General features: G+C 44.4%; 1 protein-coding gene across 1 annotated transcript; it reads left to right on the forward strand.

Moving 5' to 3' along the window:
• Positions 1-329: 329 nt before the first annotated feature.
• SAPINGB_P004306 (uncharacterized protein) lies at positions 330-13,542 on the forward strand (the record flags this gene model as incomplete). Its single annotated transcript, XM_031999021.1, has 13 exons — positions 330-1,890; positions 1,946-2,886; positions 2,967-3,549; positions 3,908-5,594; positions 5,855-5,899; positions 6,065-6,394; positions 6,452-7,137; positions 7,214-7,744; positions 7,795-10,155; positions 10,331-10,959; positions 11,044-11,279; positions 11,437-12,640; positions 12,700-13,542. 13 exons carry the CDS (start codon positions 330-332, stop codon positions 13,540-13,542), a joined length of 11,637 nt encoding a protein of 3,878 aa, XP_031854912.1.
• Between the last annotated feature and the right edge of the window lie 147 nt (positions 13,543-13,689).

Here is a 13,689-nt window from a genome sequence, read left to right on the forward strand (position 1 = left end):
TTTAAGCCCTTATGTGACTGTGGTTACCCTCCTTAATTTGTTACAAAGTTGAAGTGTAATACAAACCCACTCAACTTTGGGACAAACCCAAATGAAAAATTTTCACCACTGCAAATTTTTCTTTCCCTCAGATATTTAAGGAAGGTTTCTTCCCCAACTTTTATAATTTTTCTTTTCCTTTTTCTTTCTTCTTATATAACTGTTTTATCTTATATATTTCAATATATACTTTTCTTGGATAATATTTTCTATTATTATCATGACTTCCCGTGTCACAGTTCAACACTCATGTCGCTACCCCTGTGGGTCATCGTTATGTCTTAACCATTATGGATTATTATTCCAGGTACTCTTATGTGGAGTTGTTGGTTAGGAAAAGTGATGCAAGTCTTGCCATTCGTAATTTTATTGCTAGGTGTGAATCTTATTTTTCTGGTGATTCTGCTGGTGATCGAGTTGCATATTTTCATTCTGATAATGGCGGCGAATACATTTCCAAAGACCTGGAGCAGTTCTTTGTGTCTAAGGGTATCAAGCATACTTATACAGTTCCTCATACTCCTCAGCAAAATGGTGTTGCTGAGCGATTGAATCGCACATTATTTGAAAAAGCCAAGTCTATGCTTTTATATGCTCATGCTCCTGAGTATTTATGGGGTGAAGCTGTCAAGTCTGCTAATTATATTAGGAACCGTCTTCCTAGTCGTACCACTGGTGGTGTTGCACCTCTTCAACTTTGGACTGGTAAACCTCCTAGTTATCACCATATGAAAGTATTTGGTTGTCAAGCTACAGTTGTTCTTCCTGGTGCTAAAAGAGAATCTAAGTTAAGTTCAAATACTGAAGCTGGTGTTTTTGTTGGGTATTCTTTGGATCGTACAGCTTATCGAGTTCTTCTTGATTCAAGCATTGTTGAAGCCAGGAGTGTTTACTTTGATGAGTCCAAGTTTCCATTTATGAAAAGTGATAAGGACTTGTCTATTAATGGTACTGGTGTTGGGTTTAGTGTTGGTTCTGGTTCAGGGTCCATGTCAGGGCCTTGTTTTGATTCTAAGGGGTCTGGTTTAGGATCTAATGTTAGGGTTAATTCTATTGCTAGTTCTGATTCAAGTTCTGGTTCTAGTTTTGGGTCTCATAGATCTTTACCAGCATCCTCATCTGGTTCTGGTTCTATTTGTGCTTTACCGTCTCCGTCTCTGTCTTCTTCTCCGTCTCATTCTCCGTCGGCGCCTCCTTCTTCTTCTTCTTCTTCTATTATTGTTCATAAGCCTCGTTCTGTTCGTCGCATTTTGTCTACACCTTCTGCTCCTCTTGAGTCTCCTACTCTTCCTACTCTTCCTTCTATTCCTTCTGTTCCATCTCTTCCTAGTTCTCCTATTCTTCCACCTTCAGATCATGAAGTCTCTATCTCTCCTGACTCAAGTCCTATTGTTTCTTCTTCGGAATATATTCCTTCACAATTAGACTTATCTGAAGCTGGTCCATCTATTAATGAATCTAATATTTCAGGTGATTCTGGGATCTCGCAACGAGGGGGTGATATTGGGTTTCAACCGTCTATCATTGCTTCGTCTCCCACTCCACCACCTTCTGTTGAATTGGAAGTAGTGCCACTTAGTCAAGAATCTCCTTCGTCTGATCTTGTTAATTCTCTTGACCAAGCTGGTGTTAGTGTTGTCACTAAGGATGATACTCAAGCTGTTTTGCCTAAATCTCGATCTCGTGTTGTTGCTGTTCGTTTACCTTCTATAACTCCTGCCAAACGCCCGAGTTCTGATGACATTGTTTCACCTCCTTCTAAACACCTTTGTGAAAATTCTTTGAAACAATCTCCAGTGTCTGCAACACCTGCAAAACGTCCAGCTGAAGAAGAGTGTATTTCTTATCGTCGTCTCAAATCTCTCCGCTTTGAGTATGATGATGTGGCTTTTACTTGTTTTTACAGATCCTAGTAGTTTTGAAGAAGCTATGTCTAGTGAAGAAGCTGAGTTTTGGCTTGAAGCCTGTGTTATTGAAATGTCGTCTCTTAAACGCAATGGTACTTGGGAATTGGTTGATCTCCCACCTGGTCGCAAGGCTATCAATAGCAAATGGGTGTTTAAAGTTAAGCGCAAAGCTGACGGTTCAATTGAACGTTACAAAGCCCGTCTCGTGTGTATTGGATTTTCGCAAGTTGAAGGTATTGATTATACTGAAACTTTTGCTCCCGTTGTTCGTTACGAGACTGTGAGGATTGTTCTTGCTATTGCTGCTCAGTTTGGGTTCCAGGTTCATCATATGGATGTCGAGACTGCATTTCTTAATGGTGATCTCAAAGAAGATATTTATATGAGACAACCTAAAGGCTTTGTTGTCAAAGGCCAGGAATCTAAAGTGTGTCATTTGAAGAAGTCTTTATATGGTTTAAAGCAAGCTCCTTTGTGTTGGAATGAGAAGATTCATGGTGCTCTTGTCAAACTTGGGTTTATTCGTAATGAAAGTGACTACGGTGTGTATACCAAAGGATCTGGGTCTACCATGGTTATTATTGCACTGTATGTTGATGATTTACTTATTTCTGGCAATTCTTCTGAGGTCATTGCCAAAACCAAGTCTTCTTTGTCATCTATGTTTAAGATGAAAGACTTGGGCCCAGTCGAGCAGTTCCTTGGCATGAGAGTTAAGCAGTCACCGTACCATATTACTGTGGATGTTTCACGTTATATTTTTGATATGTTGGAAGAGTTTGGTATGCAGAACTGTTCAAGTGTCAAGACTCCTTTACCCACTCGTGATCTTTCTGATTTTTCCGAGTCTGACTCTGCTACCGATGCCTCCATGTATCGCAGTATTATTGGTAAGCTGATTTATGCTGCTAATTGTGCTCGTCCTGATCTTGCTGTTGCTGTTAGCTTTCTTTGTCGATATATGCAGAGTCCGAAGTCTATTCATATGGAAGCTGCTAAGCATACTTTCGTTATCTTAAGGGTACTGCTGAACTTGGTCTTGAATATCGAGCTCAGAAAGTCTACAAGCTTGTTGGCTATAGTGATGCCGATTATGCACAGGACAAGCAGGACCGTAAGTCCTTTACTGGGTATGTTTTTATTCTGTCTGGTGGTCCCATTACTTGGGCTTGTCGAAAGCAAGTTAGTCCTGCATCGTCCAGCGTCGAGTCTGAGTATATGTCATTGTCTGATGCGTCTAAGGAATGCTTCTGGATTAATCAGTTGTTGTCCCTTTGCAAGATTCCTGTTCCGTTGCCAGTGACTATGTTTGAGGACAATCAGGGATGTATTGCTTTGGCTCAGAACCCAGTGTTTCATCGTCGCACCAAGCATATTGATGTTCGTTATCATGTTGTCCGTCACTATATTCGCAGTGGAGTGATTCATCTGGAGTATCTTGATACTCAAGTGATGTTGGCAGATATGTTCACTAAGAATCTTGGTCGTGTGAAGTTTGAGACATTGAGGGGACTACTTGGTATGAAGGCAGTAGGTGATTCTGCGACAAGGGGAGGTGTTGAGCATGCAATGTTGTCGCAGACTAGTGCAGTTGATAATGCACGTGAGTTTGGGTGGGAAACTATGGTTGACAATCTATGTTTATTTTAGTTTTAGCCGCATTAGGTTTAAGCCCTTATATGACTGTGGTTACCCTCCTTAATTTGTTACAAAGTTGAAGTGTAATACAAACCCACTCAACTTTGGGACAAACCCAAATGAAAAATTTTCACCACTGCAAATTTTTCTTTCCCTTGGGTATATAAGGAAAGTTTCTTCCCCAACTTTTATAATTTTTCTTTTCCTTTTTCTTTCTTCTTATACAACTGTTTTATCTTATATATTTCAATATATACTTTTCTTGGATAATATTTTCTATTATTATCATGACTTCCCGTGTCACAGTTCAACATATTCGCCAGTTGCTTTTCTTCCACCTGCCAACCAAATCGCCTCTGTGGGTGAAACAAATCTTCCAAATGTTCTTGATTCTGGAAATGCTACTGGTCATCTTATCTCAGACAACAGCTACTTTGTGTCGTATGAGAAATACAGCAGCCCCAAAACCATCAGCTCTTATGGTGGTTCCGACATCGTGTTAGAAGGGGAAGGTAAAATTGCTGTTGTATTAAAAGGTGACGGTGGCACCAATATTTGCCATATTGCTGACGCACTTTATTTTCCTGCTGGGTCTAGCAATTTGTTTTCTGATTCTGTCTGGCGCACGCACGATGTTTCTTTTCATACGGTCCCAAGTGGGGATTGTCTGGCCTATTTTGGTGAGGAAAAGGTTGGTAGGGTTGGCGGTGCCAGAGATGCCAAGTCTCACATTTGTGCCAACATTGTTCCGGTAAAGTTTACTAGGAATATCGTACCTCCAACTGGATCTTTCAAGTTCTCAGGAAATTCAATTGACTGGGATCAGATTTGCAGACAAGGACCAGAAGCTATGAGGAAGGTTGATAAATCAGCCTTCGCGGTTGGAAAGGGACTACCTGTCCTTTCACAGTCTCTCAAATTTATTGCAAAGGAGGCCGTGTTGAATTCGCAGGCACTTGACTGTCATGTTCGTTTTGCTCATTGCTCTTTGACTTCGGTGAAACATTTAGCCAAGCTTGCTGATCCTCCCTTTGAGGTGACCAAGCGTGACGAAGAATTGATCAAGGACTGTGTCATATGTGGCACGTCAAGAAGCATTAAGAGGTTCACTTCTCCGGATAAGCATATAGCTTCTGAATCCACGGCTCCGTTAGCCCAGATTCATGCTGATCTCGTCGGTCCCATAGGTCCTGCCTCTTCAGGGGCCAGGTACATGCTGAATATCATTGATGCATTTTCTGGTTACATCTATGCTTTTGCTCTGGAATCTAAGGATGAAGCTCCTGGGAAACTTATCCAGTTCTTTAAGCAGTTTGTGCCCAAAGCTGCTCGCCGTGCTGTTGACGGCAAGGCCACCAAGCTTATTACTGACAATGGTGGTGAATTTATCTCTGGGACACTTGGAAAATTTTTAGCAGACTGGGGCGTCATTCATATTTTAACTGCTCCTGATGAACACCAACAAAATGGGAAAATTGAGCGTGCCCACCGCACACTGCGTGAGATATCTACTAGAGCCTTGATGCAGTCGACACTCTGGGCCAATATCTACTGGGACTCTGCCTGGCTCTACGCTGTGCAGGTATATAATTTCTCCATAGTTAATAAAGCCGGTATCTCACCTTATGAAGCCTTTACGGGCAGAAAACCACCTATAGCACTAGTGCACACATTTGGCTGCCTAGTTTTTGTCATTAAATCTGAGTCTCAGAAACTCAAAGGGACCCTTCAGCCTCGGGGCGAGCCTGCTCTGTATTTGGGTCCCGACCCGTTAAATCCTAAGAATTTTCTATGCATTACGAGGAACAAGCGCATTCGGCGCTGTGTACACGGCAACTTTCGTGACCATGTCTTGCCTGGCGTTAAGTTTTTTGGCGAAAAGCCAATTTACGAGGGTGACATTCTCATTGACTACAGTGAGATTGGAAATCGTGACCCTGACTACAGTGACTCTTCCACTGATGAATCAGAAAGTGAAGATTGTTGGAATATATGTCATGGTACTATCGTGTATTTCAACATTATCCCATAATATTTTTTTTTCCCAATTACACTCTTTACATTGTTACATTATTCACTAGCAACTACTAGCCCATTACCATTGGAGTTACAATAAATTGTTACAATCAAGACTCCCTATTGCTAAAGAAAATTTTTCAAGATGCTCTTTTAAATTTTCTTCATTACAGAAACCTTTCTTGTTTTCTTTCTCTTCTTTTTCTCGCTACTCTAAATTTACGCAAAACTGTTTTTATTAAATACTCTTTCAGCTTTCAGCTTATCAATCGTATTTACTTATTAACTCTTGCTTTTAGGTATGATAGCGAACTTTTATTATTTTATTATTTTATTATTTTATTATTTTTATCATTTTATATAATTCTTATATACACTCTAAATTTACGCAAAACTGTTTTTATTAAATACTCTTTCAGCTTTCAGCTTATCAATCGTATTTACTTATTAACTCTTGCTTTTAGTCTTTCCGCTATGTCTAATCACGGAAACACTACAGGAGTCAATGAAGGACCCTCATCCTTCGAGTCAGCCAGCACTGGAAGTTCTGTTGCCCACTCAACATCTGAGACCCATTCAAAGAACAACGCCAGCTCTTATGAGACATTCGCCGATCTCCCTGTTCATCGTCAAATTGATCTCGCTGACCGTTCTGGATTTACCGTTAGACAATTAACCATTGCCAACATACCAGTTTGTTCCGAAGGATGTGAAGCTGAATTAAAAGTCTTAGCAGACTTGACAGCTTACATTAGAAACTCAAACTTCAAAGCTAGTCCTCCCCCATCTCAAAGGTTATGAGCTCCTTTGACGCTTCTCAAGCGCCAAATTTCAAACAATTTCTACAAAAGTGAATTGGATTTTTGGATATACGGTCTTATTGGGCAAATTAACAGCTGCGGCCGGAGTTTTTGGAACAACTATATCTATAAGCCAATTGTTGGCCATACTGCCCTTCAGCTTGGTTACGGTATCAGGTTTGAGAGGGCCCTTGATGAACTACTCAAGGCTTACATTTTAAAAACCACGCCTGCAGCTAACCTGGCTGCAGCTGAACAGGCCCGGTGGGACACGTCGCCCGAGTTTCTAAAAACTCCACCTATGGATTCGGCGTCTGTGCGGGAAGAAGCCATGGGGGTCCTATTTGAACCAGGAAAAAGAATGGCCCGTATAGATCCTGAAATCCTAGAGCCCGCCGACCTGGGGCGAGTGCTCTCATTTTACCAACGTCTTAATCATATTGGTTTGCGCATATCCCCAAGCCCTGAGCTTAACATTGTATTTGCGATGACGCAAGCTATCTCAGTAGGAGTTCCAGGTCCTAGTTATTTCTCCGGGCTCACCAGCAGTGAAATTGAAACCAAAATACAAGCTACTGTTACTGAAGCTTCCAAGTGGGCCTCTGTAGTGGAGCAATATTTCTTTAACAACCCGGATGGCACCTTTCACCGTGACCTTATCTTAGCAGTACTGAATAACAACAAGGTTTCAGCAGCTGCTCGCGAAGATCCTCAGAGTCATCTCTGGGGATTACCAAGTTTGTCGACATTTTCAAGTCAAGATCTGAGGATGGAGCCCCTGTGATTCAGTTGAAATCCCAGCGCTAGTTGAAGCAACTTCAGCAGCCTTCGTAAAAGGTCGAAGAATTATTGACGGTTCAACAAAAGTGGTGCCAAAGCAGGAACCCAAGCAAGAACCCAAGCAGGAATCCAAGCAGGACACCTCGAAGAAAGCTGGCCACTCTGATACCAAGCAAGGAAAAGGGAAGCAGTGGTCCAAGGGGTCCGGTGGCAACAAGAGGCGCAACAATGAAGACAAGCAAGCTAGAAAGTCGAACTCTGATGGTCAAAACAGAGTTGCTGCCTTGAAAGCTACCGAATATCTTGAGGTGGCTCGCGACGATGTTGAAACTCTTTGCTCGGTTGCTCGGGCTATCCAAGACGTATTTGATAATGACGGCGGAAGCAGTGATTATTCGCCAGTTGCTTTTCTTCCACCTGCCAACCAAATCGCCTCTGTGGGTGAAACAAATCTTCCAAATGTTCTTGATTCTGGAAATGCTACTGGTCATCTTATCTCAGACAACAGTTACTTTGTGTCGTATGAGAAATACAGCAGCCCCAAAACCATCAGCTCCTATGGTGGTTCCGACATCGTGTTAGAAGGGGAAGGTAAAATTGCTGTTGTATTAAAGGTGACGGTGGCACCAATATTTGCCATATTGCTGACGCACTTTATTTTCCTGCTGGGTCTAGCAATTTGTTTTCTGATTCTGTCTGGCGCACGCACGATGTTTTTTTTCATACGGTCCCAAGTGGGGACTGTCTGGCCTATTTTGGTGAGGAAAAGGTTGGTAGGGTTGGTGGTGCCAGAGATGCCAAGTCTCACATTTGTGCCAACATTGTTCCGGTAAAGTTTACTAGGAATATCGTACCTCCAACTGGCTCCTTCAAGTTCTCAGGAAATTCAATTGACTGGGATCAGATTTGCAGACAAGGACCAGAAGCTATGAGGAAGGTTGATAAATCAGCTCTCGCTGTTGGAAAGGGACTTCCTGTCCTTTCACCGTCTCTCAAATTTATTGCAAAGGAGGCCGTGTTGAATTCGCAGGCACTTGACTGTCATGTTCGGTTTGCTCATTGCTCTTTGACTTCGGTGAAGCATTTAGCCAAGCTTGCTGATCCTCCCTTTGAGGTGACCAAGCGTGACGAAGAGTTGATCAAGGACTGTGTCATATGTGGCACGTCAAGAAGCATTAAGCGGTTCACTTCTCCGGATAAGCATATAGCTTCTGAATCCACGGCTCCGTTAGCCCAGATTCATGCTGATCTCGTCGGTCCCATAGGTCCTGCCTCTTCAGGGGCCAGGTACATGCTGAATATCATTGATGCATTTTCTGGTTACATCTATGCTTTTGCTCTGGAATCTAAGGATGAAGCTCCTGGGAAACTTATCCAGTTCTTTAAGCAGTTTGTGCCCAAAGCTGCTCGCCGTGCTGCTGACGGCAAGGCCACCAAGCTTATTACTGACAATGGTGGTGAATTTATCTCTGGCACACTTGGAAAATTTTTGGCAGATTGGGGCGTCATTCATATTTTAACTGCTCCTGATGAACACCAACAAAATGGAAAAATTGAGCGTGCCCACCGCACACTTCGTGAGATATCTACTAGAGCCTTGATGCAGTCGACACTCTGGGCCAATATCTACTGGGACTCTGCCTGGCTCTACGCTGTGCAGGTATATAATTTCTCCATAGTTAATAAAGCCGGTATATCACCTTATGAAGCCTTTACGGGCAGAAAACCACCTATAGCACTAGTGCACACATTTGGCTGCCTAGTTTTTGTCATTAAATCTGAGTCTCAGAAACTCAAGGGGACCCTTCAGCCTCGGGGCGAGCCTGCTCTGTATTTGGGTCCCGACCCGTTAAATCCTAAGAATTTTCTATGCATTACGAGGAACAAGCGCATTCGGCGCTGTGTACACGGCAACTTTCGTGACCATGTCTTGCCTGGCGTTAAATTTTTTGGCGAAAAGCCAACTTACGAGGGTGACATTCTCATTGACTACAGTGAGGTTGGAAATCGTGACCCTGACTACAGTGACTCTTCCACTGATGAATCAGAAAGTGAAGATGAATCTGACTCTGACGACTACTCTCCCACTTCACTCTCTGGTGGTGGTGGTGGTAACTTTGGCTGGACTTATGTGGGCTCTGAGGGAAGGAGCCACAGATCCAGCAGATTGGAGGACCAGGATTCTACTTCTACATCATCGACACCTATAACTGAAAACTCTTTTCAACCGTTGGAAGATGATGATGTGGAGCTGGTTGCAGATGAATCAATTAGTGTTGCTGACGACAAAGATACACTTCAGTCTGAGGACCATATATTGCTCGAAGATTCTGCTGTTGATGATGCTGATTTGAGATCGGTGAACTCCAACGTAGCTGGTCGCCCTGGTTCCGAAGATACTAACGAAGATTTTTCTCACGAAAATTCATTTTCTGAACATATGGTAAAGCTCCAGAAAGCCTTTGCTCCAGGAACTCAGTCGCCCTCAGTGGTGGCTCATCAAACAAGTCCGGTGACTCTTCCCAAACAGCTACACATTTTGGATGAGGATGACAGTGTGGATCTTGCGCTGTCTGGAACTGCTGAACTTATCCGTGAGGCTTCAGCTGTTGAAACCGCGAGCCAATCTGGTGGTGACAATCAGGATGCGGTTGACTCAGAAACCAATGATGAAGACATGGATGGGTCTGTGGAACATATACTGGGTTTCGACGAATTGGAAGACTCATCAGATTCTGAATCTTCGTCTAGCGACGTTGTCATGGATTCCTCTACTAAGTTGGAGGAAGCTCCTGCGAGAGATGTCGGGGTGCCGCAAGGTTTAGGTGACACTCAAGGTACTGCTACAAGCACAAATAATCCTGCCAGCAATCAACTGGTTTTGGCGGCGGCGGAACTTGTACGGGCCACCACCGAGCTAGTAGAAACTACGACGTCTGCAAATCGGTCTGCCAGAATGGCTGAGGCGGGCGGTAGTAGGAAGAGGCATCTAAATTTAGCGAGATTAAAATCTGCGCTGGAACGGGCTGGTCAGCCAGAAAATCGTCGTTTACATGCCGGTAGGCGGAGCCAAGTGGCTGGCTCCTCAGGAATACGGCAGGAGCTACTGAGCTACCCCAGCGCCCTCCTCTGAGAGGCTGTTGCTGGGAGCTGGTGGTTCTGATACTGTTACTACTGCTGCATCTGGAAGTGGCAGTGAACTGAGAGACACTGCTGTGAATGATCGCCCACGCTTACCGCCTGCACCATCTACTCAGAGGCTCCTGCTAGAGTATGGGCGAGCAGGGGACGCTACAAGCTTTGGGGACAATGCAAGCGACGTGCAGCACAGCTCCGTGCAACAAAATCGACATATGCTACTTCCGGCTCCACCTTCGAGACGGTTGTTGTTGGCAGCTCCTCCTTCTTCTGAACATGATTCGCAAACTGCTGGGCAAGTAGCTGTTCGACAAGCAAGCCAACACTCCGCTCCGACAGAAGCCCAACAGCCTCTTGCTGATACTGAAAGAATTACTAGGTCTGCTGCGGGTGCTGCGGGTGCTGCGGGTGCTGCGGGTGCTGCGGGTGCTGCGAAAGTGCCTGCTCCGTCGTCCAGACACCGTCATCGAGAAGCTTCTCGGGACACAGTTGTTGTTAACAAAAGATTGGCTGATTTGATTGAGCAAAATGGCTATTATGTTCCTAACAGTGCACTTCAGCGGCTGGCGCGAAAAGAAAATTCTTCATTAATTTTAAATCGCACAAATTTAATTACCCGGCCTACTGATAACCTTCCACTAGTAAGTGGCGCGGCTTTGAAAAATAAAATTTTCTCCACCACCACACAATCTAAAAATTTTTCTTCGGCTACTAATTTATTACAGAAAGTATCCTCAGAAAATTCGACTTCAAGCTCTTCACCAAGATTGGAAAATGAAGCCACGAATGATTCTCCTACAACAACTTCTACTCCTGCTTCTTTGTCCTCGGAATCATCTGCACATTCGGTGCCAGTGGTTACTTCGCCAACCTCCTCTGCTGTGACGTCTCCCACATTAGAAAGCTCTTCTTCTCGTCGTGATCATCAAACCACTCCTCCCTCGTCTTCGAATCGCATGCTGTCAATAGCACAACGCAATATCTTACGCAGCGCGGCTGAAGCCATCTCAAGAATCGACTTAGGAGCTTTAAGAAATCTGCGAAAAGAAATCGCTCTGCAAGCCCAACCACTACAGCATCGGGCTTACTTTGGGGCTCTCGCCCTCTGATCGGCACAGTGATAAACTGAAACTCTCGAACTCTGAGTCAGCTTTGGACTCGGAACCTAGGTCACTGCTACATGGCTTGCCACCTCGTGAGCGTTCAACACTGAGAGCCCCACACGGCCACCTCCAGGGTACACCGGATCTTAGATTCAACCCCACTCCCGATGCAGTTCCCTTTCTTTCTCACACTCACTCGGCAACACACAATGTCCCTACTACTTCAACATCAGTGGATGAAGACTCAGTCGTTAGCACTGACTCGCCGTCCCACTCTCCCGCCTCCACACCCGAAATTGAAGTTGAGGCTACAAGCGATGAAATCTTAACCGCAGCACCCTACAATTCTGACTCCCAGGGCTCATCAGAACACTTAGCTGACGGCATTGATTTCTTACATGAAACTTTTGTTTCTTCGCCTGCTGATGATGAAATTATTTTTGTTGATGAATCGGCAAGCCCATCAGGAGATCCGTCTGCCGGGGCTGCCGACGATGTCATTGGCATTGGCTGCATCTACTCGAACTCTGAAGAACCAACTGTGAAAGCCCGCATGGCGTCTGGAAGACTTGACACACTCAACGCTATTAACATTAAGCTTCCAATTTTGAGAAATGACATCAAAGTGTCAGAATCTAGCAAACCAGGTCTCTACTTTACGGCTCCTGATGTGGAGAATGTTAGAGCTCTTATCAGCGACAGAGATTGGGCCGATCTTAAGGATCGCCCTGCCTTCATTCGATTTCCGAATGTGGGAGTGGCGCTGCTCGACCCTGGCAAGAAGCTAAAAGGGACCCACGGTCACTTGCGGAAGCCAACAACAGAGAAGATAAGCGCTTCTGGTTTGATGCGGCCTATTCGGAATTTGCTGCCATTGATGGAAATCATGTCTACCAAGTTGTGCCTCCCGGCGGGTCGCAAAGCCCTTGGCACCAAATGGGTGCTGAAGAAGAAACTCAACACGGATGGTTCAATTGACAAGTACAAGGCTCGTCTTGTTGTTCAGGGGTTTCGTCAGAAGTTTGGTGTTGACTATGTTGACACCTTTGCGCCAGTGATGAGATTCAGCACTGTTCGTCTCATTTTCGCCCTAAGTGCGGCGAAGAACTGCGAGATGCACCACGTCGATGTTAAAAATGCTTTCTTGAATGGAGATCTAGAAGAAGACATCTATGTCAAGCCACCAACAGGAATTGACCATAATACCCCTCCTGGCATGGTCTGGAAGCTGAATAAAAGCTTATATGGACTGAAGCAAGCCCTCTGTGTTGGAACAAGAAGCTTGTTGACAAGTTGGAAGCACTAGGTTACAAAGCTGCCAAGAAAGAACCCTGTCTCTTTTACAAGATTAATGGCAAAGACTTCAGTATTATAGGTCTTTATGTTGACGACATCTTAACGGCGTCAAATGTACCGGGAGAATTCGAGCGTTTTTTCAAGGGCCTATCTGGTTACTTTGCCATCAAAGATGAAGGTGGTGTTAACAAATTCTTGGGAATCAGAGTCCAGGACTCCGACAGGACAATATCTCTGGATCTGGAACATTATATTGCTGACATGATTGAGGTTTTCAAATTGAGTAATCAAACAGCTAAGTCGATACCGTTGCCCAAGAAACATGGCCTTGATTTCCCACAGGGCCTCGATGCTCGTCCAGCTAACCAATCGCTGTATCGCAGCATTCTTGGCAAGCTACAGTTTGCTGCACAGACGGCCCGTCCGGACATTGCCTACGCTACAGGCAAGCTTGCTCAGTATGCGAGTGACCCTAGAGCTATTCATATGGATAGAGCATATCATGTTCTGAGCTACCTCAAAGGCACCAAGGACCTGGCAATTGTCTATCACAAAAATGTACCAGGGGCCTCTCCGCGGCTTCTGAGAGGCTGGTCAGATGCCGATTGGGCAAACGATCCCGACAGGAAGTCTATCCCAGGCTTTGCATTCTCTCACGGTCCTTCAACCTTCTCTTGGAAGTCGGCCAAACAGAAGTTGACAGCAACTTCCACAACCGAGGCTGAGCTGATTGCCGCTTTCTCTGCCACGTGTGAGGCAGTTTACTTCCGAGATCTTTTGGAAGAACTTGGTGAATCTCAACCTTTTGAGATGGGGGAGGACTAGCTTTGAAGTTTGAGTTTCTAATGTAAGCTGTCAAGTCTGCTAAGACTTTTAATTCAGCTTCACATCCTTCGGAACAAACTGGTATGTTGGCAATGGTTAATTGTCTAACGGTAAATCCAGAACGGTCAGCGAGATCAATTTGACGAT

Source organism: Magnusiomyces paraingens (assembly GCF_902498895.1).
Source record: "Magnusiomyces paraingens strain CBS 517.90 genome assembly, contig: contig3, whole genome shotgun sequence".
In the NCBI taxonomy this organism is placed as follows: domain Eukaryota; kingdom Fungi; phylum Ascomycota; class Dipodascomycetes; order Dipodascales; family Dipodascaceae; genus Magnusiomyces; species Magnusiomyces paraingens.